This window comes from Triplophysa rosa, linkage group LG6 (assembly GCF_024868665.1).
Source record: "Triplophysa rosa linkage group LG6, Trosa_1v2, whole genome shotgun sequence".
Taxonomy (NCBI): domain Eukaryota; kingdom Metazoa; phylum Chordata; class Actinopteri; order Cypriniformes; family Nemacheilidae; genus Triplophysa; species Triplophysa rosa.
Window position 1 is genome coordinate 20,811,790 of NC_079895.1, and position 27,168 is coordinate 20,838,957.

General features: G+C 49.0%; 1 protein-coding gene across 3 annotated transcripts in view; it reads right to left on the reverse strand.

Moving 5' to 3' along the window:
* Positions 1–27,168, reverse strand: part of enox1 (ecto-NOX disulfide-thiol exchanger 1) — a 140,012-nt gene that overhangs the window by 43,483 nt on the left and 69,361 nt on the right. For all 3 annotated transcript variants that reach the window (XM_057336775.1, XM_057336773.1, XM_057336772.1), the window contains 4 exons: positions 18,595–18,762; positions 5,843–6,049; positions 4,285–4,518; positions 1,381–1,593 (listed from right to left, as the gene is read on the reverse strand). In XM_057336775.1, the coding sequence (XP_057192758.1) occupies positions 1,381–1,593; positions 4,285–4,518; positions 5,843–6,049; positions 18,595–18,762 (822 nt within the window). The remainder of the gene's footprint in view (positions 1–1,380; positions 1,594–4,284; positions 4,519–5,842; positions 6,050–18,594; positions 18,763–27,168) is intronic.

Below are 27,168 nucleotides of genomic sequence, written 5' to 3' on the forward strand. Positions count from 1 at the left end.
CCTTCTTAGCAAGTGAACAGTCACCTTATTTGGACATTTTTTATTAAATACTATAAAACATCTCTTATCAATATCTTATAAAGTATAACTATTAATATTAAACTTTGTATACACTTACAGTATTTTTACAATTTAAGAGGTACAAAAGTTGTTGAAGGGTTTTGCCATGACAAGTTTGAAAACCACTGCATTAGATTAGCATTTATTGGGATTTGGACCCTTTGTAAACTGTTGCCTGCTATTATTTTGTCCAGAGATGCCTACAGTTTAGTTAAAAACACATACTGTCTTTTTAGTACAGCTGACATGATTCTGAAATACATTTCCCTTTTACTATTTCATGCAAATATGCTGAGAGAAGCTAAATTTTCCTTTGTTTATCTTTTGTCAGGTTGCCAATTACAAATCAGTATTTTGAACGCATAAAGATGAGGGAATCTGGTGTTGGCCTACCTTAAAGTTAAGTTGAACACCTCCACATCTGCTATATGGTCAGAGTGCCTCCACTGAGACTGTACTTACCTAGGACCCTTCTATGGGCTTTGGCTACAGTCACACTGACTTAGCTAGTGTAGTTCTGAATGCTGAGCGAACATCATATCCATTATTATACATTTATATATTGTCTAAGTGACTTCATTTAGATGGCGAATGCAATGTTTGTACTGCACACATGTAAATGAGACACTGGGGCTCTGTTCCAAAATCTAGTGAACTGCCTTGCTGTTGAAAGCCTAATAGGCATAGACTTCTGAAACTAAAATGGCGCTACATGAGTATCAAATGTCAAATAAATAGTGGGACATTTGATATGAATAGAGTAAGACATCCATATTGGTATGCAAATAATGTGATAAAACACACCCAGACATTGGCGTCGACATATTTTTCCCCATTCTGAACTACTTTCTACACGTTTTCCTATATAAAATCAACATTAATCTAGCTTTGTGTGGAATCTCACATTTAACATTTTTCAGTGTGCCTTCTCTTTAAATAATACATACGACACATCTTCTGTATGATTTAGCCTATAAGGAGTGAGTCTTATATAGGGAGCTCGTCTATGATGCTTTAAAATGCTGCATACATAGGCAACTCACTAGGTTTTGAAACAGAGCATGTTCTTCTTTTGTCTTGTTTGATGGTGTAAGCATAACAATTTGCACTTATGGACATTAACAATCACTCCTGCTGGCAGAAAAGTAATATCAAGATCAGCACGAAAGGTCCAGCAATCAGATCAGAGACTGAGCCCACTTAAGGACGGCTATATCATCTTTCTCTGTACAAAGGATGTGCTGTTGTCATGGAAACACTAGATGAAAATCTCATAATAACCAGTTGGGGTACAAACAGTGAAGACAGGAGGTATCTTACATTGTGTGAGGATGGCAAGCAGGGAATTTTTAAAGTGTTCTTTGGCCAGCTCCATCTCCTCCTCATGTTGGGCTTTCTCGCTCATTAGACGACGCACGTGGCTGTTGGCCGACTGTATCATTGAGTAGAAATGATTCGCTGTGCGGCGGTTCACCTCGCCTCTTTCTACCCATGTAAAGAGCACTGCCGTCCCCTCACTGAACTTGTTGTCATCTAGAGGAAGGAATGAGAAAATCAGTACAGTAGAAACTTCACAGTACAGTACAAACTTTGGTTAGGGGAAGTTCTGACTTAGTATATTTTCTAATTGACTGACATGATCTATCCATCTGCCAACCTTCAAACAATGTCCTAGGAACCACCAGAGCACATATAACTACATGGTTATAAAATTCAATTGTCTCTTCAACATGCAACAAGTATTAAAACAACTCTGTGCCTCCAACCTTTACATTTCAAGCCATTTTTAATCTTTCAGGCAAGCCAGCATTCGAAGTTTGTCCTTGCATACTTTTTCTAGGAATTAAATATAAATTTAAGAAAAACAACATTTGATAGTGGCAGCATTTAGAGGACAGAGCAGGACTGGGAAAAGACACAACTTGGCCTCAAATCCATGGTTTCTCTAATTTTTCTGTATTGTCTTTTATCCACTGGACAAGAACATCATCTCTTCAGACTCTTCAGTCAGTAACTAACCCTGCATTTTTCTTGTCTAAACATGAATTGTAATTCCAGGCTGAGCAGTCGAGACATGAGGCGTTCGGTGTGGCCTCTCCCAGGCTTCAGTATTCTGCTCCCTATGGACCTGTGTGAAACACATTACTGAAATTGGAAGAATAATTGAATTTTGCCAAAAAGTCACTGCAGTAGCTGGCTGGCAGTAAATTTGATCCATCCCTTAATGAGATCCTGCAAAGCAACAACATCATTCCCTGTATTTGTGCTCACCAGTGCACTTTTGACCAGACTGTTATTTCTTCATATCACCAAAGAAATAAAACCCCTTTTGAGCCAATGATGAGAATGACATCATACAAGATGTACTGTATGAATTATACCAAAACTTTATTCTAGGTCCAAAAATGTGAGCTATACTCAAAGTCATTTTTGCCTTTTTATTATATAAACATTATTCCCATCTGCAATTGGCAAAAATCCCAGGGGACCCTGAGAATTTGACATCAATAGCAGGTATATTATTAAGATGGCACTCAAACATCCCAGCTAATTAAAGGAAATTGAATTCTCCCAGCCCTGAGGCAAAAATGCCATCTGACAAGAATAAAAATACTTTCCACAGTCAAATAAGCCTTCACTGCCAATCTCCCTTTTAATGAGAACGTCCACCAGAAATGCACAGATTAAATTTCCAAGCTCTCCCTCAAAATTCCCAGCATTCAGTACTTTGACCACTCGATAAGTCAGACATTTTGGAAGCCACCATATTTCTGCCAATTCGTTGAGTGCTAGTTATGAATATTAGCCTTATTCAAAACAGCAGTCATTTTATTTTTTCCATAAAAGGATAATATTGCAATGAGCATTTACTTGCCAGAAAACATTAACCATAGACCATAGAAACCATTTTTTCTGATGCCCTTTGGGTTCAATAAATATCGGAACAGATTCGGATCTCGGGATGCTGCACGCAGGGAGGATGGAAAGTGCTTGACAGTGTGCTGTCAAGGTGGAGGTGGAGGCTGCAGTCAAGTCCCATCATCTAAATGAAAGCAGTCTCTCCAGTGAGACGAGAGCTATGCATGGAAATGATGGCCGCCAAACACAAGCCAACCTTTACTGCTTTCCTGGTGCTGCAAGCTATAATCAAATCACAGCATGAAAAAACAGCAGCTGTCAGCCAGAAAATATCTTTGAAATAAAGCAAGAAAGGTGACGTTGCTAATAAATGTGATAAAAATTGGTGTGACAAAAAAAGCATGTGGTGCCTTGAAAATTATGATATATATTGAAAACTGGACATACTATTTAATGCTAATGCTACGAAGAATGAAGCACGCATTTCTGCTAAGAAAAATAAACATTTTACACATCTCCAGAGTTTTACAGAAGATCCCGAAAACTATCTCAGATCTGAAAATATTGCAGCATGAATTTCAATAGAGCCGTCAATATTTTAAATTTCATTGCTTCTTATTGGTTGAATAAAACACAAGTTAACTAGTAACAAGGCGCGAGAACCAGTGAGATCTAAAATTATCAATGTGCCACAATACAATTAAAATTAGCGTTCGTATCTGCTTGTTTACATTCCAGTTTCACTAAATTATTAATACTTTTATCTCTAACTTGAGTACTATAAAAGAAGATGATGACATGTCAAAATCATTTTTTGTAAGAAAGTCATATACATGTATGCTGTCGAGTCAGTTTGGAGAGAATTTGGGTAAAGTCTTCTGAATAATAATAAAGCATTTTGCGCACCCAAAAGCAAATTAAATCTATTTAGTCAACCTTGGAATCCCTTTTTAGAAGCCTGGCACAGAGTGTTCACTTCATTGACAATCAGGTCTCACTGGAACTAGCTGATCATATAAGCACACCAGTACTGCAGAATAAACAACAGCTGGGGCAGATGCAGACTCGGATGAAATGAGGACTTCTGAGTCCTGAGGCATATGACCCCTAAAACTACGTAGCCACCCATTAATGTCTGTCACGTCATCAGAGGGCAGTCAAAAACAGCTGGGAAATGTCTGAAGAGAAGCAGACCTGGCAGTTTAGGCCATTTTACCACATTCTGCTTTTATTACAGAAATAAAAGCTCTGCCTTGAAGCTCTTCCAAAGAGCCCAAATTTCTCTCGGCGCTACATTAACGATGACAAATCTCTGCTTTAAAGGCTAGATGACATCATGGCACCAGAGTCTGTGGGAAAGCTTACCTTTCAGTTTCTCAGCCAAAAGAGCTGCCTCGTGCTCAGAGTAGTGCATTATGGGAGGAGGTGAAGGAGGTCTCAGCCGCTCCTCCTGGATTTTCTGTCGATGCCGTTCTTCTCGTGCCAGTAATCTTTGCATGCACTCCCACTCGTACAAATCATCTCTCGCCTGAGCGAAATCTACATGTATGCGGCCCGAATCCTTTTTATCGGTGCTGGAGCCAATGCGCATCCGATAGCCTAAAACAACAAACATCAATCATCAAACAGAGCTACCATACAGGGATATCCATAACGTAAAAAAAACCTGGTTTAGAGAGACAATTTCAATTTACAGGAACACATATTAAATGCATAATAATATTTGATCTGTCTGAATTATTCAAATTATTGGCACATGTTAGTATATGGAATTCTAGCACATGCAGTATTTTAAAGTACTGTATTTTAAAAGAAATCTCTTAGTGATGGATCCTGGCAAAGATCTAGAATGGCACCATCCTCTGGAGCAGCAGTGGGCGTCACCCCTCTACTCTGAGCTGTATACTTCACTTGCTCATCCGAGGCAGTTTAATTTGACTGTTCTGTTCCGCAACTCTCATTGAAAATGAATTCTGATGTAGTGGTCTTTCCAAGCATTATCACTGACACGCAAAGATGACACCTCTCCACACAACAATAACATTGCTTTGGTCTTGACTCTTGGCTCATGGTTTAGTCAAGTGCTCAAACCATTTATGTATCTCCCAACACAACTAATCGCAATGGTCAGTACTAGAAAACCTGCACTGCATTGAAATTTTTACCATTTTTTGGTTTATATGATGACATTTTATAGTATGTTGTTGTTATATGGATGACCTTAAAGGGATAGCTCACCCAAAAATGATAATTCTGTCACCATTTACTTACCCTCTTGTTATTTCAAACCTGTATAAATTGATTTGTTCTTCTAAACACAAATGTGTTCTTCTGTAACCAAACAGATCTCATCCCCCATTGACTCCCATAGTATTTATTTTCCCTAGTATGGCAGTAAAAGGGGGATGAATTCTGTTTGGTTATTGACATTCTTTCAAATATCTTCCTTTGCGTTCAGAAGAACAAAGAAAATGATACAGGTTCGGAACAATGTGAGGATCAGTAAATGATGACAGAATTTTCATTTTTGGTTGAACTATCACTTTAAAAGCAGCCTTGAGGTGCAGTAGTCCAGAATGGTCAGATTAGGTTGCTTTTGTTTTGTTTTGTTGTATGTGGATTTTAGGTTATTGGTTCTATTTTTAGTAGGAAATTAGAGCTATAATTCATCTCTGCTGTTGTCCCCACTGGCTAATCTGGCAATAGTTGCATCAGCAACATTACCTGCCGAAATCTGCTGTTAACAGCATGGCTTTTCTGGTCTAGATAACGAGCAAAAACCAGTCTGAATTAGCATTCAAATTCATACTGATGGAGTGTTTCTGTCAGCAGTCACAGTAAAGAGAAAATTCATGTTTTAATCAAATGAGTAATAAAATAAGAAGCACTTATACACTATGTGTATAAATAAACAAAGACACACCAGACAAGTAGAGGGCCTTGTCCACCATGAACTCCTCACTATAGCGAATGTGGCAGAAGTTTTTCTTGCTCTTGCGGATGGCAATAATCTCACCACACTGGTCAAAAACTTCTTTAATTATCTCCTCAGTCGCATTTTCAGGAAGTCCACCAACAAAGACGGTCTTGCACCCTGGAGGTCTCTCTCTGGTGGAGGGTGGTGGAAGATCTGGAAGATCCACAAAAAGCCTGATTATTGCAGTCAGATTGCATGACTCAACATGACTTTAATCAAGTAAATGTGATTGTTTTCACATTACTCTTTTTTCCAGCATAGTTTGAATTTATACAACAAATTTATAAATGGGGCTGAGTAAAGAGAAAAATAAAAGGGTAAAAAGAAAATTAATTTGAAATACTCTGCCTAATTTCTAGGTAAGGAGATGTATGTAAAAAGTTTATAAAGATGAACCATCTAACTGTAATTGAAGAGTTTATTTGAAAATATATATATTCATATTAGATTTAGATTGACAATATTTAATTCTTTCAGTGGAACATATTAGAATTCTTTCAAAAGGCATGGATAGTACTTTCGTCAACGACTTCTGATTTTGGATATCAGCATAGCAGTGATGAATTCACAAATATTTTTTTCTCTAATATCATCAATTTTATAACTATGCAACCAGAGGCTACACTAGCTGATCAAGCAACTAACTACAGCTCCCCTAAGGAGCAATTGCAATTATTTTATTCTGTAGATCACGGTGAACTGTCTAAAATAATCTAAATCAACAACATGTATGCTAGGCCCTATACCTACAAATCTACAGAAAGAGATACTCCCATAAATTATAGATTCTCTTCTTAGCATTATTAACTCACAATAAGTCATAACATAGTCATAACAATAAGGTGTCACGCAAATCAAAAGTCCAGTACGGTGTACCACAGGGCTCAGTTTTAGGACCTTTGCTCTTCGCACTACACATGCTACCTCTAGGTGATAAAATAAAGCGACACGGAGTTAGCATTCACTCCTATGCTGATGACACTCAACTTTATATTTTCTTGAAGCCTCATGAAACACAGCAGTTCAACAGAATAATGGTATGCATAGTCGATATAAAAAAAACTGGATGAGTAACAACTACTTATTACTTAACTCAGACAAAACAGAAGTGTTACTTATTGGACCGAAAACCGCCATACCTAACAACCAAGAATACTGTTTAACTATTGACGGATGTTCCATAAAAACCTTGTCGTTAGCAAAGAATCTTGGTGATTTATTTGATAGTAATCTGTCATTTGAAAGCCATGTCGCCAACACCTGTAAAACTGCATTTTTCTTATGAATATATTGTAGCGGGGTGGAAAAATACACAACAAGAATCTGGGTGATAACAAGTCCCCGGAGGGTGGATTTTATTAAAGATAGGTGGTGAGTTCGTGGGTGCTGTGGTTCCTTCTCCCAGTGGTGCGAGGTGTGCTATCCGTGTCCGCTCCAGAGTCTTTGGGGTGCTCGTCGTGGGGGTATCCGGTCACACACTGCTGTCTGGGACACGTTAGAACACGTTAGCATATGTCCCGTCGAGAGGTTTCTCTTCCTCCTCTGGCGATCAGGCGGCTTATGAGACCGCCTGTTAATCGCCGGCAGCTCTGACCAATCAACCCGTGAGTGTCGACAGCTGTTCCTCGTCCGTTTCCAGGGCAACACTGTTAGGAGCTCGTCACACCCCCCACCCCCCCCCCCAAGCGTTGACCCCGGCCCGGCCGAAGAGAGCGCAGCGACCAGCGGGGAGACAGGGGGTGGGTGGGGAGTGACCCCCTACAGACCTGAGTAAGCTGCCCAGATCCGAGAGAGGCCGTCGGCGTTGGAGTTGGCCGTGCCAGGCCGGTGTCGAAGGAGGAAGTGGAAGTCCTGGAGCGCGAGGAACCAACGAGTCACCCTGGCGTTGGTATCCTTGGCCCAGCCCATCCACTGCAGGGGGGCGTGGTCGGTCATCAGGGTGAACTTGCGGCTGAGGAGGTAATACCGGAGCACCAGGACAGCCCACTTGATGGCCAGAGCCTCCTTCTCAACGGCGGCATAGTTCATCTCGGCTGGGGTCAGATTCCTGCTGATGTACAGCACGGGATGCTCTTCACCATCCTGCAACTGGAACAGGACAGCTCCCAGTCCCATGTCGGATGCATCCGTCTGCAACAGAAAGGGGCAGCCAAAGTCCGGAGCCCGGAGGACTGGCTCAGAAGTGAGCACCGTCTTCACTTTCCTGAAGGCCTCCTCTGCTTCGGCCGTCCAGGTCACAATGTCCGGCTGTCCCTTTCTGGTCAGGTCTGTCAAGGGGGCGGTTAGAGAGGAGAAGTTGGGAATGAAGCAGCGATAATACCCCGCCAACCCCAGAAACGCCCGTACCTGGGTCTTTGAGCTGGGTCTGGGCGCGTCCCGCACTGTTTCCACCTTCTTGTCCTGTGGCTTGATGAGGCCGCGTCCCACCTGGAAACCCAGATGCTTCGCCTCCGAGAGGCCCAGGTGACACTTCAGGGGGTTGGCGGTAAGGCCAGCCCTGCGGAGTTCGGTCAGCACCCTCCGGAGATGGTCCAGACGGTCATCCCAATGCTCGGAGTGGATCACCACGTCGTCCAGATAGGCTGTGGCGTAGGGTTGATGTGGCCGCAGCACGATGTCCATCATAGGCTGGAACATGGCGGGGGCTCCGTGCTGCCCAAAGGGAAGGGTCCGGTATTGCCAGAGGCCGCTGGCGGCCTTCGAAAGGGGTACCTACCAGTCACATCCTGGAATTGACCGACCAGGTGCTGAAGCTCCATCTTCTTTGTCGCGGAAAACAGGGGGTCCATGTCCACGACGACTGGATCCCCGATTGCCAGGGCGGCGAGCTGGTCTCTAGTCCCCGTCCACTTCTTCAGAAGGTTGATGTGATATATCTATAACTTCTTCTGCTTTCCTGGCTGGCGGATCCGGTAGGTGATGGGGCCGAGTTTTTCCGTGACTGTGTAGGGCCCCTGCCAGCTAGCCAGGAACTTGCAGCCGGAGTTGGGGACGAGGACCATCACCCTGTCACTGGAACAGAACTCACGGGGCTTGTAGAGTCGTTGCTGGGCTTGCTGGGCGGAGACGAGGTATTCCCGGACTAATGGCATCACCCTGTCGATCCTTTCCATGATCTGTCGGACGTGCTCTATCAGTGGGTGGGCGTGGGTTGTTGTTCCCAAGTCTCATTCGCCACGTCCAGCAGTCCTCGGGGTTGCCGCCCGAAAAGGAGTTCGAAAGGGGTGAAACCAGTTGATGCTTGGGGGACCTCGCGTATACCAAAGAGGACGTAGAGGAGCATGAGGTCCCAGTCCCGCTTGTCGTCGGCCGCGACCCGCCGTAGCATCTGCTTCAGTGTTCTGTTGAAGCGTTCGACGAGTCCGTCCGACTGGGGGTGGTATATGGAGGTCCTCAACTGTTTCACCCTCAGGAGCTTGCACAGGTCTGCCATTAGCCAGGACATGAACGGGGTCCCCTGGTCGGTCAGAATCGCCGAGGGTATGCCTACCCGACTGGAGAGCGTGAAGAGCTCCTGGGCGATGGCCTTGGCCGTGGCTTTCCGCAGCGGTACGGCCTCCGGATATCGGGTGGCATAGTCGACGATTACCAGGATGTGTTCGTGGCCACGAGCAGATTTTGGTAATGGCCCTACCAGGTCCATCCCGATGCGCTCGAAGGGCACCTCGATGATGGGCAGCGGAATCAGCGAACTGGGGGGGAGGAGTCCTCAGAGACGTCTTTTGGCAGGTCGGGCAGGCTTGACAGAAGAGCCGGACCTCGGCATCTAATCCTGGCCAATGGAAGCGGTCCCTGATACGCTGGGTGGTATTGTTGATGCCGAGGTGTTCGGCCATCGGATGGGAATGTGCCAGCTCCAGTACAGTCTCCGTTTTCGACCGGGGTACCACCAATAACGGTTTTACCTCCCCCCTCCGCTGGGCGACACAGTACAGCAGGCCATTTCTGACCTCGAAGTGCGGGAGAGGATGAGGGCCAGAGTGCGTCTCCCTCCCATCGACCGCCCTTACTTGCGACCAGCAGTGTTTCAGGCGGTCGCCCTCACGCTATTCCCTGGCAAACAAGCCTCCACCCGTTACCTGTTGAAACGCATCAAAGAAAGGGTTCAACGGGGGGGGGGCTCACCTTCTCTCCCGCTGTCGGAGGCCATCAGGGCGGGGTGATGTCCGTTTTCCTGATCGGCCCGCCGTTGGCGACGACCCCTCTTCCGGCCAGCAGACTGCACGGCGGCAGTCAGCAGACCACTCCGACCTCCACTGGCCAGGAACCGATGCCCGCCGATATTGTCACCACCCGGGCGGGCACGTGTCTGGTATCCCCGTGCACGCAGGTGACCCCGAGACTCACCCCAGGGTGGGACGATGCGGGTCTGGACCAGGCTGACCGCGCTGCCGGAGTCCAGGAGGGTGGGGAACGCACGTCCGTTCACCATCACGTCCGCCCTATGGGCTCCGGTTGGCAGGTCCTGATGCACGATGCAACCTACCAGCCAGGAACAAACGGCGGTGTTGGACACCTCCAACGGCATGGGTATGTCCGGTGGGGTAGGGGCCGCCGGCCTGCTTCCTGGTCGATAGGTGCTCTGCGGCGCGCATTGCTCCTGGACCACCCTCCGGGGAAATGGCAGCGCTCGCTCCCCCTCCCGCCGGTGAGCAGCATCCGCCAGTTCCATGGCCTCGACCAGCTCTGCGATGGTAGCGGGGTTCTTCATCCCGAAGGCCTGTCAGTGGGAGCGTGGGAGGGCACGTAGCAGCCGGTCGACCACGACGCGTTCCGCTATGGTGGCAGCCGGGGGGTTCCCGTCGAGCAACAATTGTTGAGCGAGGCGGGCCAGCTGGGCAGCCTGGGTCCGGGCTGGACGACCGGACTGGTATTCCCAGGTGTGGAAGAGATGGGCCGCACAGATCGGGGAGAGGCCCAAACTGGCCAGGATCTCCCCTTTCAGGTCGGCGTAGGAGTTGGCCACCGCAGTCGGAAGGGAGATGTATACCTTCTGCGCCTCGCCCGTGAAGAGGGGCACCAGCAATCGCGCCCATTCGTCCGCCTCCCAATTCTCCCCGGCTGCCGTGGTCTCAAACATCTGCAGGTAAGCCTCGACATCGTCGTGGGCCGTCATCTTTGGCAGGAGTTGCGTTACCTGCACACAGGGATCAGGCAGCGGAACGCGTCGAGCTGCGGCAGTACGTAGGGCCTCGAGCTCCAGCTCGGTCTGGCCCTGACGGGAGGCGAGATGTTCGGTGATCTGCTGCTGGCGGATACTGACCTCCGTCAGTCGTTGGAGGAGCTCTTCCATGGGTGAGCGAGTGTCCGCCTGAAAAAGACCAACCAGTGAGAAGAAAAGAAAGGGAAAAAAATATATACATATCCCCTTTAGAATCGTGGTATCCAGTGCGCTTGTGGTATCCTTCCACCACTATGCCTGCATTCTCCACCAGTGTAGCAGGGTGGAAAAGTACACGACAAGGATCTGGGTGATAACAAGTGCCCGGAGGGTAGATTTATTAAAGATAGGTGGTGAGTTCGTGGGTGCTGTGGTTCCGTCTCCCAGTGATGCGAGGTGTGCTATCCGTACTGGTTCCCCTGGTTGGGCCTGGGTTCTGTGTGTGTGTGTGTGTGTGTGTGTGTGTGTGTGTGTGTGTGTGTGTGTGTGTGTGTGTGTGTGTGTGCGTGCGTGTGTGTGTGTGTGTGCTTGCGTGTATGTGTGCGCGCTTGCGTGTGTCAGTGCGTGTGTATATTGTGCTCTGTGCGTGTGGAGTTGTGTTTTATGCATGTGGGTGTGTATGAACCTGTGTGCATGTCTGTATTCTGTGTGTGTTCACTTTCTTTTGTTTTAACTTGTACAACTTTAATGTTTTGCTTATAGTCAATATGTTTCATGTACAGCTGCTTTGTAACAATGAAAATTGTAAAAAGCGCTATATAAATAAGTTGACTTGACTACTTTATATGTTTACCATTTACCAGAGGTGGAACAGTAACGAATTACATTTACTCGCGTTACTGTATGAGTAGGTTTTTTGTGTACTTGTACTTTTTTAAGTAGCTTTTAAAATCTGTAATTTTACTTGTACTTAAGTATGATTTGTGTGATGTATTGTACTTCGTATATTTAAAATCACATCCGTTACTGAGTAAAAAAATATGAAAAATTGCAAGGAAAAAAACCGACGGAAATTATCCAGTGAATAATGGGCGCGAGTTTGAGTTTGCGCCATACCAGAAGAGCGATGGAGACGGAGAAGTTAGACATCGGTATAGTGCACCTGTCCTAAGTGAAACCCTATCGAACTCTACTGCTGAAGACAATGAAGTAAACCCCTGGCCATATTTAAGCAACCATTTCAGCTTCAAGACAGGATTATGGACGCTGTGCAAACTCTGTCTGTATTTTAGGTAAATTGCTCACTTAAAGGCATGTAAAACGTCTTGGTTACGGATGTAACCTCGGTTCCCTGATGGAGGGAACAGACGTTGTGTCGAACCGACAGAATGGGGTTTGTCTTGAGAACCTATCATCTTCTGAGTATTTAGAAAAGGCCAATGAAAATTGGCGAATGAAATTTGCATGCCGGGCTCCTCCCCGGATGTCCGGGTATAAGAGGGAAGCCGGCGTGCTCATTCATTCACCTTTGGTCTGAGGAGCCTAAAGCATCCTCCCCCGACCGCTGGGGTGGGCGGCCAGTGTTGTGGCATGAGGGACACAACGTCTCGTTCCCTCCATCAGGGAACCGAGGTTACATCCGTAACCAAGACGTTCCCTTTCTGTTGGTCTCTCGACGTTGTGTCGAACCGACAGAATGGGGTTCCTATGGAAAACGCCACAGCACTGAGCCCGTCACAATCTCTGGGAGCGACGTTGACTGGCCTGGGCGAGTCAGACGAACACGCTAACGCGAAATTATGACCTTCCAGTGGAGAGGAAGGGGGACCCAGAGCTTTCCACAAAAAGTTGGGAAGCCCCCTAACGCCGGCCGTCACGGGCGGAGGCCTGATTCTCTAAATGGCGAGAAGCCGCCCGGCACCGTACGGGCCACTGGGTAAGCATTATTCCCCCCTGGGGGGGAAGAACGCTGCAGAGGCCACTACCTACCGTAGGGAGGAATTAGTGGAGACACCACATGGTCTCACCATCAGGGGAGAACTCATGGGAGGAATGTGCGGACTGCAGGAGTTAACCGCAAGGTGGGAGTCCACCTGGGGAGGTCATGGGTTGCCAAGGTGGGAACCATTCATGAGGATACATCAGACGGAACAGCCCACGGAGGGGGGGTTACCATGTCTGGAGCACTAGGTCGGGTTAGAGCTATGTGGGAGATAACTCAACTGTACCCCGGCCTAAGGGGGCAGGGCTGCTCTGCCCAGCCTGTCCCCTGGAAGGGTGCTAGTGATGGATGGAATGCCTGTTCTTTACCCGAGGGGAAAGAAGTGAGGCAGGATAGCCACTGCTCCCCCCGGAGGGGGAAGGGCTTCCGCAGGTGTACACCCTACCGGCTGCTGGTCCCACACCTTGCCAGGATGCGGGCTGACACCGGTTCCGCGCGTAGGTATTAGAACCTCACGGAGTTGATGGGCATAGCCCAACCCACAGCTCTGCAGATGTCTGCCAGAGAGGCGCCCTGAGCCAGTGCCCATGAGGGGTGTGCCTCACCCCCACGGGCAGGGACGAATAGAGATCGGTATGCCCTAACGAGGGCATCCACGATCCAGTGCGCCAGCCTCTGTTTGGAGACAGCCCTCCCTTCTGCTGACCTCCGAAACAGAAAAAGAGCTGCTCAGAGCTTCTGGGCTCTGCGTGCGGTCCAAGTAGAGGCGCCGTGCACGTACTGGACACAACACGGATAGGTTGGGTCTTCCTCCCCGGTGGGGAGCGCCTGCAGGTTCACCACCTGGTCTCTCGGGAGAGTGGTGGGAACCTTGGGCATGTAGCCGGGGCGGGGTCTCAAGATAACGTGAGAATCCCGGCCCCGAGTTCTAGGCAATCTGTGGACACGGAGGGTGCTTGCAGATCCCCTACCATGCCTACCCTCTTGGAGGTGAGCGCCATGCGGAAAAACCGTCTTTATCAAGACTGAGAAAGAGCAGCAATCCCGAGAGGCTCGAAGGGGGCGGGGCCTCTTGGGGCCCGTCACCTAGGTCGCAAGAGGGTACGGAGCGCAGAAAGGTGGTCACCCTCTCGCGCCCCTTAGGAACCTAATGACCAGGCCGTGCTGTCCCAGAGGCTACCCAGCACTTGGGTCATGATGAGCGGCCGTAGCGGCTACATACATTCCCAGTGTGGAGGGGGAGAGGTTACTCCCCCGCTCTCTTGAGGACGGGACAGCTCGTACCCGACTGAGCAACTCCGCGGGTCTTCTCAGCGAGAAGAGCACCAGGACGAGAAGAGGCGCCACCTCTGGGCATATAGCCGCCCAGTGGCCGAAGCCCTAGCATGAGTGATGTCCCAACCGGACTGGGGGTGGGTCACTCAGGATCTCCTCGTCCCGTCCAGACATGGAGACCAGGTTTTGCCTGGGATGCCGCAACGTGCCCCTTCCCCTGGGGAAGCTGTTCGCCAGGGGGAGCGGCCAGGGGGGAGTTGTTGTCAGAGCCTCAGCTCCGAGAACCAAGTCCTGGTTAGGCCAAAGGGGCGTAACTAGTACCATTTGATGCTCCTCTTCCCTGGCCTTGCACAGGACCTGTGCAATGAGGCTCACTGTGGGGAAGCATACTTCCGCTTGTCCCGCGGCCAGCTGTGCGCAAGGGCATCCGTGCCGAGGGTACCTCGGACAGGGAGTACCAAAGCGGACAATGGGTGGAGTCCGGGGAGGCAACAGGACCACCTGTGCCTGGCCGAACTGCCCCAAATGAGCCAGCTGCGCGGGGAGGGAGTTGCCACTCTCCGCGAGGCGTCGACTGACGAGACAGCGCATCGACTGTCTGGTTCAGGATGCCTGGGATGTGTGTGGCTCGCAGGGAGCTGATCACCTGCTGACTCCAGAGGAGGAGGCATCAGGCGAGTCATGTTAGCTGCTGTGAGTGAAAGAATACGCCAGAGCAGCTGTGCTGTCCGACCGGACCAGCACGTGCTTCCCTGCACGAGAGGTAGTAGCCTCCTAAATGCAAGTAGCACAACCAACAACTCTAGGCAGTTGAAATGCCAACGCAGGCGGGGGCCCGTCCACCGCCCCGACACTGCTTGCCTGTTGCACACGGCACCCCAACCTTGCAGGGAGGCATCCCAAAGGGGACCCCTGTCTGCAAGAAGGTCATGGAGACCAGGGGGTTAGGGTGTGTCGGCAGAAAAGCGTGTGACCATACGCCTGCTGCCGGTGTGCCACGCTCTTCAAGGAACTTGACTCTGCAACCAGTGTTGAAGCGGTCGTATGTGCATCGACCCGAGGGGGACCACCCCCGCCGAGGATGCCATGTATCCCAGGAGCCTCTTGTTACAGGGGGACCGCTGACTGTCTGATCTTCAGGCAGTTCAACACTGATCGGGCGCGCTAGTCAGTCGCGCTGCCTCTGGGAGGCCGCGAGGGTGCGGGCTTCCTCGTCACGGGTCTCGCGTCCCCCCGGGGGGTGAGCGGGGCCGCTCGTGAGGACAGAGTTCCATACCGAGAAAGAGGATGCTCTGCACCGGGGAGAGCATGCTCTTTTCTCTGTTGACCTGTAGCCCCACCGATCTAGGTGCCGGAGCACCAGGTCCCTGTGTGTACAAAACAGATCTCGAGAGTGTGCCAAAACTTCAGCCAGTCGTCGAGATAGTTAGTACCCGCACACCCCCTTCCCTACGGGAAAGGAGGGCGGCTTCCACGACCTTCGTAAAGACTAGTGGAGACAGGGACAGACCGAAGGGGAGGACCCTGTACTGATATGCCCGTCCCTCGAACGCAAACCGTCGGAACGGCCGATGTCGAGGGAGGATCGAGACATGAAGCACGTGTCCTTCAGGTCGACTGCCATGAACCGGTCCTGAAACCTGACGGACGTCAGGATGCGCTTCTGCGTGATCAACCTGAAAGGCCGCTATTGTGTAGGTGCCTGTTCAGAACACACAGACCCAAGATAGGGCGCAACCCCCCGCCTTTCTTGGGGACAATGAAGTACAGGCTGTAAAACCCGTTGCACATCTCGGCTGGTGAGACGGGCTTGATCACTCCCTTCACCAGAAGGGTGGCGACCTCGGCCCGAAGTACGGGAATATCCTCTGACTGAGGTATATCGCCTTGAATTTGACGGGCGTGAGGCGACTGGATCGCGTAGCTGAGACGGATCGTCTTCCCTAGCCAGCCTGACAGTCTGGGAAGCCGGACAGGCTCCCAGAAATGAGACGGGACTAAAGGTACGATCTTTTTCATCGTCCCTCCGGGGGGTGGTTCGATGGCTAGCAGTACGGATTCCTTGCCGGGGGAGGTCCCCCGGGGAGGAGATCAGCTCTGCTGTTTTTCCTGCCTGGTGACTGCCTCTCAGTCTGACTGAGAGTGCTGAGGGCTGGTGTTTATACTCGACATTGCGCTTCACCATGACGCAACGTCGAGTTTGCCATTCACCGTCGTGCAGAGGGTGGGAGCGGCTGTGATAACCCAGAGAGAGAGGAAACTCTCCTTTTTTGAGAGTAAGTGGGTGCTAGCCCCCCGGAGGGGGCCAGCAGATGGAGAGACGAGGCAGGATCCGTCCCTATCTGACTACCCAGCGATGTGGCTGGGGTCGGGCCCAATGGTAGCCTCGATCCCCCTGAGGTCTTCCCATGAGGGCTGCTTCGCCGCGGCCTGATGGGGCGATGGTCTCCTCTTCGCTGTCGCCTCCAGGGGGGGCCGCCTGAGTGGGGGGCGCCAGAGCTGGAGGGCGTCGAAGAGGACCAGGGCTGCCGGGAAGCAGACATTGCACGGGACTCGACGGCCGAGGCGGCCGAGTCGCGGCACGGAGGACTGCTTCTTTACTGTCGAGAATCCTCCGGGGAGGCCTCACTCGACAGTAACACCAACCAGCCCCCCCCTTGCGAGACGGGTGTGTCGAGAAAGCGGACCTTCTCAGCGTTACTCATCTGCGCAAGGATCGGCCAGAGGAGTTTCACATGGACCACAAGTGTGGACATCGTCCGACCCAGGGCCCGCGTGGTCACCTTGGTCGCCCGTAGAGCGAGGTCGGTGGCAGTACGTCACCCCCGATGCTGCAAGAGACCTCTCATCATCACACATCGTGTCCGAATACGTGATTGAGGAATAAGACGGCGGACCGTCTCCTGGGGAATGGACAGACGAGCGAGATGAGGTGTGAACGGTCCGTGAGCCCGTGGCTGGCGGATTATCGCACACAGTAATCCTCATATCACCCTCGCTGCTTGCCGTAGCGGATGGCAGGGCCGTAGTCCTGCCGCCACGGAACGGGGAGCAAACGAGGTGGTGGCTGAGTCCCGTAGGAACACAGCCACCCATGACGCAACGTCTGAATCGTCACCGCCCGCAGTGCGGGCAGGATGTATCCACAACGTCTGCCCCAGCGTACTGGAAGCAGGCATTGTGTCCGTGTCCGTCCTCGGTGAGTGTCCCGATTGAGGAATAAGACGGCGGACCGTCTCCTGGGGAACGGTCAGACGAGCGAGACGAGGTGTGAACGGTCCGTGAGCCCGTGGCTGGCGGATTATCGCTCACAGTAATCCTCATATCACCCTCGCTGCTTGCCGTAGCGGACGGCAGGGCCGTAGTCCTGCCGCCACGGAACGGGGAGCAAACGAGGTGGTGGCTGAGTCCTGCAGGAACACAGCCACCGGTGACGCAACGTCTGAATCGTCACCGCCCGCAGTGCGGGCAGGACGTACCCACAACGTCTGCCCCAGCGAACTGAAAGCAGGCATTGTGTCCGTCCCCCTCCTCGATGAGTGTGTTGCACCCATGAGAACAGCGGACAAGCCACGCTGGAGAAATTTGCTCTTTTAGAAAAGGAAATTGCTCGAACACGTCCGGAACTGCCGAGACGCCCAGGGGAGAGTCACTGCAGGAAGGGACCGTCCGCTGTCCACGTCGTAGATTCCAGCAGAAAGAATGATCACCAAGATCGTAGAGAAGCTCATCAGATGCGCCGGCTTCCCTCTTATACCCGGACATCCGGGGAGGAGCCCGGCATGCAAATTTCATTCGCCAATTTTCATTGGCCTTTTCTAAATTCTCAGAAGATGATAGGTTCTCAAGACAAACCCCATTCTGTCGGTTCGACACAACGTCGAGAGACCGACAGAAAGGGAACAGCAGATACCTATCAAACGGATTAAACTCTTGGGATTTATGTTTCTTGTTAACTGCGATCAATGGCAAAAACGTTGCCATGGTAACGACCGGGTTACAACTATCAATCATCACATTTACTCTCATTCCGTACAAACGTGGAATTGTACGGAATTATAAAATTAAGCACTATGACTATTGTTGGTGTCATAGTTAATCATAATCGCGTCATGATGCAAGAAGCTGTTCACATTTTTGTGTTTGTGCATGTTTTTGTGCTCTCGTCTGGCGCCGGCTCTATGCCACGGGCCGGCCCTGACTTGAGTAGATTTTTTGACTGGTAATTTTACTTGTACTCAAGTACAATTTCATCAAAGTAGTAGTACTTGTATTTGAATATAATATTTTTGTACTTTTTCCACCTCTGCCATTTACATAAAAATTAGTAGCATTCATCAATTTATTATAGATATCTTATACATGTGTTGTGGTTCTTACTGGGGTTCTGTGGAAACAGTGTGCAGCTCTTGCAGTGGATGATGTCTTTTATTACTGGAAGCTCTGCTGGAACAGGATGAGGAGGTACCAAACTTATCCCAGCCATCATGGGATTGATTGGGGTGATGATTCCTAAATTGGGGTCAAATCCTTGTATGCAGATGGAGTCTGAAGATGGAAAATAGAAAAGTGGACGGTTATAAATTGATTTATTATTTTGAACCTTCTGAGAAGAGCCATTAAGAAGCCAAAGAAAGTGGAAACAAGCTGGTGACCGAGATGGAGGAGGAAAATCAAAACACCACAGATGACAAAACCAAGAGAATCCATCAAGATTAGTTTCTTTTTCACTGAACCCCCATCATACTAAATCACAGAGGATCTGGGATTGAACAGCATTGCAGATGTAAACTGTGCAGATATGCAGATATAAACTGCGTGCAACACAAACGGAATAGAAGTGCTTTATATTTTACACAGTAGCTGCATGAACAGTTTAAATACAGAGCAATTTTTGATGACAGGGCTATATGATGAAGTTTGACCATGTCTACAGTACTTAGTGCTATTAATCTTGCCTTCTTAAGTTAAGAATTAAAACAAGTCTAGCACTCTAAAGCACAGGGGGTGACAGCTTCTGTTGTCAACATCATAAAGCTTTTCATGTTTAAGATAGAAACCCCCAAAAGGCAATCTGCCTCTACTTTTACAATACGTCTCAGATCTAGAAAGAGTCAAGTGTTCCTGCTACTACAGTACATTTTCTTCAGTGTGAAAAATTTGTTTTGAAAAATAAATAAATGAATAAAATACATGTCGGCATAAAAAGGAAGGATTCTGACCAAAGCTGTGCTACAATGTTTAAGTATCTTTAAGAAAGATAAGTTTTTGACTCTAGTTGTTTGCTGCTATTTTTCCACAAAACGAGAAATGCAACAATTCAACAATAGCAAATGCATCTGTGAAGTTCAGAAATATAGTAAAGAAAACTGTATCACTTGGTCGAGAACAGCACTGCCATCACTGTGAACAAACTGATATCCTCCATACAACTAGGAAATATGGACATAATCCACAATAAAATGAAATAAAATGAAGAGTGTATAGTTTCAAACTAGCTTGTCACGCCAACCCCAGATATTTTCCCATAGAAATCAGAAAAAATCACCACAAAGACTGCAGCTTCCACAAAAATTTGTAGGACAAATTTGCTCATTATTATAGAGGTGATATGCCATTAATCAGAGCCCATCAAAAACACTACCAAATGCAGAGTAACAAGCCCTTTACCCTCAGGGCCTGCAGTCCAAATATATAATCTGTAAGGAAATTTGTCTCAGCTTTTTTTTTTGGCCTGACACATTTCCAGCCATTGCTCACCACAGCTAATATGTGATTCATAATTATCCAGAGCAGCCAGAATGACAGTGAAAAACTCAGACACCAGCACAGCTGAGTCACAGTAAAAACCTACATTCAAGTTCTTCCAGCTTCTGTTAAGGTTAAATCAGCTTTTTGTGTTTATAACTTTTTTTATAATTTTTGCATTTGTAACCCTTGTGTTCATTTGTGTATATGTATCGAATGTGTGAATCTGCATTGAACAATTTCGCTTCGTTAGCATGTTAATAGATTTGCTTAATAGTACTAGGTGTTATAATACCACAATTTCAGCACAGTTGAATTGCCCAATAGGACATTTCCACTCCTTATGCATGGCAGGGGGAAACAGTCAAGAATATGAATAGAGGAAAGGAGGTCTGAGGTTTCACTGGATTTGTCGGGTAGGCATCCTCTGTGTTTGGGGATAAATGATTATAGAAATACATAGCATACTTACCTTTCCTTGCCATTCCTTGCCATTATCAGAGAGACGTCTCATGAGTTGTGTGTCCCACTTTCATCACATCCATTATCCTGGGTGAAAGATGCCTTTTGGTGAGGTGCTGCTGATAAAGCCCGTTGGATGGTTCCCATCAATGCGACACATCGTCAGTTGTGCACCTCAGCCTCATTGGGAGTTTCGGCCCTTTATCACAAGACACCCTCAACCAAGGGAGGCCCACCGCAGCTTGATCAGACCTGGTTGTGTGTCGCATTGTTACAAGGTCATCTGGCAGCCCATGCTGTGTCCATCCGCCTAAACCACAGCCATTGGCTTCTTCTTTCTGCACCACTAGCCAGTTCTTGATTATCCTCCACTGGACCTGTGAACACATATACACCCAGAGCAGCTCAAGGGCACCTCAGTCGTTACCTGCCGGCCTTGAGAATTGAACCGGCAACCTTCTGGTCACGAGTTCGACTCGAAAACCATAAGGCCACGACTACCCACACCATTAATGCGCGCTCAGTGTCCCCGGTCCCTTATGGCATACCATTACAACACATTACCAAAATCAACGCAACCATACGCGCCAACCCGTTGGCTAAGGCTGTTATAGCCCCACTGGCACCATTAATGCATGCTCAGTGCCCCAGGTCCCGTATGGCATAACATTACAACACATTACCATAACCTCGTCGCAACCATACGCGCCACCCCTTTGGCTAAAGATGTTCAAGCCTCACTGGCACCGTTAATGCATGCTCAGTGCCCCCGGTTCCATATTGCGTAACATTCCAACACACAACACCATTTTATTACGAGGTCACTTGGCAGCCCATATTGCGTCCTTCCGTTTCAACCACAGCCAGTGGCTGCTTCTCTCAGCAACAGTGGCAAGTTCTTGGGGAATCCATTACATCCGTTGGGCCTGTCCTCTGATCCCCACTTTCTTAAGCAGCCTTGTAGTGGAATTGCCTTTTTAGCGAGTTAGCCTTGGCATTTTGGGTAATGGCTTTTGCTGCCACTCTCTTGGTCTCTACTGCTGCAGCCAAGCACTTTAGTACTTGATTGTGGCGCCATGTGTATCGCCCCTGTGTCAAGCTCTTCTTTACAACCCAGAAGAATATGTTTAAGGTTTGCTGGAGCTGCACATAGGTGGCAGGCTGGATCCTGTCCACACCAAACATGCAGATTTGATGGTGAGGGCAGCACATCATATCTAGCTCTTATGATAAAACTTAGCCTGTTTGTTTCCATACTCCACAGCTCACTCCAAGTGATTGTGCGCTGTTCAATGCCTTCCCACCTCATCCAACGGCCTTGCTGGGCTTGAGAGACCACTCTGATGCATCTACTTGCTTCCTCTTGACGCCTAACCTCCTCCACTACCAGGTGATGCTGTTCCATTGGTGTCGCTTTTTGCCACGTGAGTGTGGCTGATGCCAAACCAAGTCCCCCTCTGCCATGTTGAACTTGTCCCATGATTTCCTTATGTCTGAGGGCTGCCTTTGCATCTCCTACCGCTGTTGTTGGGTTCCATTTCCTCCCTGTCACTACTTTTGGAGCAGCATCTCTTACACAGGGATCACAGGATTCTTTGAGCGTCATCTCTAACCTTGTTTTGGTGCATTTATATTCCTCCACAAGGCTTGAAATGGGAAGAGAGAGAGCTCCATTCCCGTATAGCATAGGCAACAAGCCAAATTGGAAGCACCAGACTTTCAGCTTCCCAGGAAGAGTTGTATTATTGATTTTCTTGAGTCCACTGGCTGTCTCTTGCCTGAGTTGTTCCACTTGTTCGACATCTTTAAGGTCTGCGGTGTACAACCCTCCAAGGCTTTTGATGGGCTTTTCCGTGACCGTTGTTATGCGCTCTCCCTTCATACAGAAACTGTCATTGGTAAGCTGGCCCTTGACAAAAGAAATGCTGCGGGATTTGCTGGGTTTGACCTCCATTTGTGCCCAACTAATGTTCTCCTGGAGATTATCGAGCAGCCGCTTTTTACATGCTTTTGTTGTTGTGATGGTTGTCATGTCATCCATGTATGCCCTGATTGGAGGTAGGCGCAATCCATTTTTCAAACCCAACGCGATGCCCGGATTATTATTTCTATTGCCATTGTGAAAGCCAGTGGTGAAATTATGCAACCTTCCATTATGCAAACCTATAATACAGAATTGTTAATACAGAATTGGAGATCCTGAAAATATGCCTTAATCAGCTTTGTTACCTGCTCTGGAATGTGGAAGAAGTCAAAGGCTGTCCACAGCAGCTCATGTGGCACTGATCCAAAGGCATTGGCAAGATCTAGAAAAACCACATGCAGGTCTTCTGGTGTTCTGATAGCTGAATTGGTGGCATATCCTCTGGAATGGAGATTGGCTCATGCCAATCTCCATTCAGAACCCCAGACGAATTATGGGCATTTCGGGAACTAAGAAATGTAGTTATGGTCACGCACTCCCACTGGAGTTCCTTTCTGTCGGTCTCTCGACGTTGTGTCGAACCGACAGATGGGGTTCGTCCCTGAGAACCAATCGTTTCCGACTGCTTAGAAAAGGTCAATGAAAATTGGCAAATGAAATTTGCATGCCGGACTCCGCCCCGGACATCCGGGTATAAAAGGGAGACGGCGTGCATCATTCATTCACCTTTTGTTCTTCGGAGCCTTCGGTTATGAAGATCTTCTCTTGCTGCTTAGCAAAAGCTCTACATTGCCGGTTCTACGACGTGGTGCAGTGGACTGTCCCTTCCTGCAGCGACTTCCCCTGGGCGTCTCGGCGGTTCCAGAGGTGTTTGAGCCTGCAGACGGTGACTCACCGTCTGCATTCTAAAACAGCTAATTTCTCCAGCGTGGCATGTCTACATTGCGGTGTCCTCATCGAGGATGGGGACAAGCACGATGTCTGTGTCAGGTGTTTGGGGGTCCAACACGCTGAGACAGCCTTCGTGGACTCATCTTGCCGGCACTGCGGGCAGATGGTCATAGAGACGTTGCGGTCACGGGTGGCTGTTTTCTCCCGAGAATCAGCCACCACCTCGCATGCTTCCCGGGCTGTGACGAGGATGGCTAAGGCCATTCCGTTCGCCGAGGCGAGCGGCGAGGGTGATATGGGGATTTCTGCGAGCGCTAATCCGTCAGCCAAGTGCTCGCGGACCGCTTGCACCCCGTCTCGCTCGCCTCGTTGTTCCCCAGCTGGCGGTGCCACACCGTCAGCGTCCTCCTTCACGCAGTCGGACACGATGCGTGATGAGGATGAGATGTCCATTGCAGCATCGGAGAGCGAATTGCTGGCATCCGATCCCGACGAATCTCTGCAGCTCCCTCCTAGGGGGGGTCGAGCCCAGGAGGAGGCGGATGTCGAGATGTCGGCCATGCTTTCCCGGGCCGCCGTGTGCATTGGGTTAGACTGTACTCCGGTGCCTCTCCCCCAGCGCTCACGGTTGGATACGTGGTTCTTGGGCTTTTCCCGGAGGTGCATGAGGAACTGGCGAAGACGTGGAACGCCCCCTTTTCGGCGCGTACACGTCAAACCGGTTCCGTCGCTCTCTCTTCCCTCGATGGTGGGGCGGCTAGGGGTTACGTCGATGTGCCCCAGGTGGAACGTGCAGTCGCGGTGCACCTGTGCCCGCAGGCGGCGTCCACCTGGAGAGGTCGACCGAAACTCCCGTCCAAGACGTGTAGGACTTCGGCATCGCTGGTGTCGAAGGCCTACACTGCCACGGGCCAAGCAGCCTCCTCTCTCCACGCCATGGCCATCCTGCAGGTCCATCAGGCCAAGGCGTTGAAGGAGATCCACGAGGGTAAGACCAACCCAGGGTTAATGCAGGAACTCCGCACTGCCACCGACCTCGCTCTAAGGGCGACCAAGGTGACCGCGCGGGTCCTGGGTCGGGCGATGTCCACCATGGTGGTCCAGGAGAGGCATCTCTGGCTCAACCTTGCGCAGATGAGCGACGCCGAGAAAGTCCGCTTTCTCGACGCGCCCATTGCGCAGGGTGGGCTGTTTGGTGACACTGTCGAGGACTTCGCTCAGCAGTTCTCGACGGTGAAGAAGCAGACGGAGGCGATTAGCCATATTCTTCCCCGCTGAGACTCGGCCGCCCGTAGGCCTTCGAATTCCCGTGTGGCCTCTGCTTCCCAGCAGCCCCGGCCCCCTTCGAAGCCAGCTCTGGTTCCAGCACTCCCTACCCAGGCGGCACCCCGGAAGAGGGCCCACGGGGGCCTAGCGCCCACTTTTTCACAAAAAGAGTTTCCTATCTCCCTGGGTGTTCTTCACAGCTGCTCTCACCCTCTGTCAGATCAGTAGCGTTCACGGCTGACACGCCCAGGCCAGTCACCGTCGCTTCGTTGAGATTGTGACAGGGCACAGTGTTATGGCGTTTTCCATTGGAACCCCATCTGTCGGTTCGACACAACGTCGAGAGACCGACAGAAAGGGAACGTCTCGGTTACGTTTGTAACCTCGGTTCCCTGATGGAGGGAACGAGACGTTGTGTCCTCTTGCCACAACATGTGCTGTCCTCTGCAGCAGTCGTGAGAGGTCTCAGGCTCCTCAGAACTAAGGTGAATGAATGATGCACGCCGTCTCCCTTTTATACCCGGATGTCCGTGGCGGAGTCCGGCATGCAAATTTCATTTGCCAATTTTCATTGGCCTTTTCTAAGCAGTCGGAAACTATTGGTTCTCAGGGACGAACCCCATCTGTCGGTTCGACACAACGTCTCGTTCCCTCCATCAGGGAACCGAGGTTACAAACGTAACCGAGACGTTTCCCATTATGGGCATTTCGGTAAAAGTCTTCTTTATAAAAGAAAAAAAATCCTACGCAATATATAAGAACTAAGAAATGTAGTTATGGTCACGCACTCCCACTGGAGTTTCCCATTATGGGCATTTTGGTAAAAGTCTTCTTTATAAAAGAAAAAAAATCCTACGCAATATATACATCTGTACCCAGAAATCAACGACAGAACAGAGTGTCCCCTATCAGCAGGCTCCATCCCAGAGGTAGGTGTTCCTTATGATCTGTTATAGGTACTTTAAGTGTCCCAGTTTTCTTCCTTGCTAAAGATGCTACTGACGAACTTGTAAGGATCTTTGTAGAAAGCGGTCCTGGTTCGCTCCTTCTTCTTATGTTGCTTTCTCAAGCTCTCTGCTCTTCGCAACGAGGCCAGGTGACTTTTAATATCGCCTTGTACTGATTCTAGGCCTTTCCTTTCCTCTTCTGTGGCCTTCTTCCACTGTTTCCTCAGGCTCCTCCTTTCGCTCACAAGTCTGTCGATTTCTTTTTGTCTCCTGGACTTAGGTCGGCCTGTCGTCTCCTTCTGTGACCTTGGGTTCTTGCTTTTCACTCCAAATCTCTCCACCACATAGGTGTAGATGATCTCCCCCATCTTCTCCAGTATTCTTTCGACATCTCCTTTTTGGCCTGCTAAGAGCTGGATGAGATCCGAATCAATGGTTGCCCATTCTTTGTTGCAAGATTTAGGCCAAAGTATCTGAGGTCTTCTTCCATCCACTTTCCTTTCTACTGCTTGATGCGGCTGGGTAGTCTGCTGGTTGCTGATTGCTGGTAAGGTTATGCCTGGTTGGGCTTCGTCTGGGGTTCTGATACCCTGTGGTGCTTGTCCCGCCACTGGGCTTCACCCGACTGATTTGCACTACCTCTTGTGAAGTATTGGTCAATGCGAGGCCCCTCACTAAGTTCTCTCAGGCACTTCTTCCTGCCCTCATGGATTTTAAGACCTTTCTCTGATGTTACCTTTGTCCAGCCACAAATGTATCTCCGTAGTTTCTGTCCTGTTGTTCCAACTTCTGCTGTGCGGATCTCCTGGTTCTTTGTCATTTCCATTCCGAGGTCTGTTGCCATGTGATCTGCCGATGAGTCATCTTGTGCCCCCGCTCTCGCAGACTCCAGGGGTATTCTTTGTCTTGTGTTTATATAGTATATATAGTATTATATAGTATTCATTCCAAAATCTAACGACAAACTATAGTCAATAGTATTGATAGGCCTACTATAGTAAACATTGAGGGGAAATATTCACTGAAATTTAATTAGCAGTCCCCTGATTATTACAGTTCCTTTTAATATTTTGATGAATGTCATTCTAATGAGAATGAGAAGCTTTCTGTAAACAGCTCTCAGTAAGATGATTCTTTGTTAAAAAAAAAGAGTAGTAGTTAAATAGGTCATTGTGAATGTAGGCCTACTTGACTGCTTCTGGTGGAGCCTGATTTGGTTTTTCTCTCTGAAAACAGCCTTACATAATCTTTTGTAAATATTTGCATTCATACATTCAGAGCTTACACCAATTCTTAACCCAAATCTCCCAGCATGGCTCAGTCTAAAGCGCAACACAATGGAACCCCAACAAAGGCAACTCGTAACTGCAGGAAAATCATTTATATTTAGACTATTCATTGTTGTGCCTCACCAAGCGAGCGGGATAAAAGCCATCTGAAAAAATGATATTTTGCTATCGCAAAGCATGTCTTCTAATAAGCTGTTGCAAACAAACATTTACAATAAATAGAAAATGTGCTGAAATACTGAGAATGAAATGAGAAATTGTGCAAGTGAGCATCTGTTCTGTGAGCAGCAAATTTATGAGCAGATATGGGACAAAATAGAAGCTGTGTGTGTGTGTCATAAGCAATATGTGTGATGTTGAAGTGTGCCTGGAAGCATGCTGGGAGAAATTAAAACAAAACCTCATTTCAGCATAATCTGTAATATTT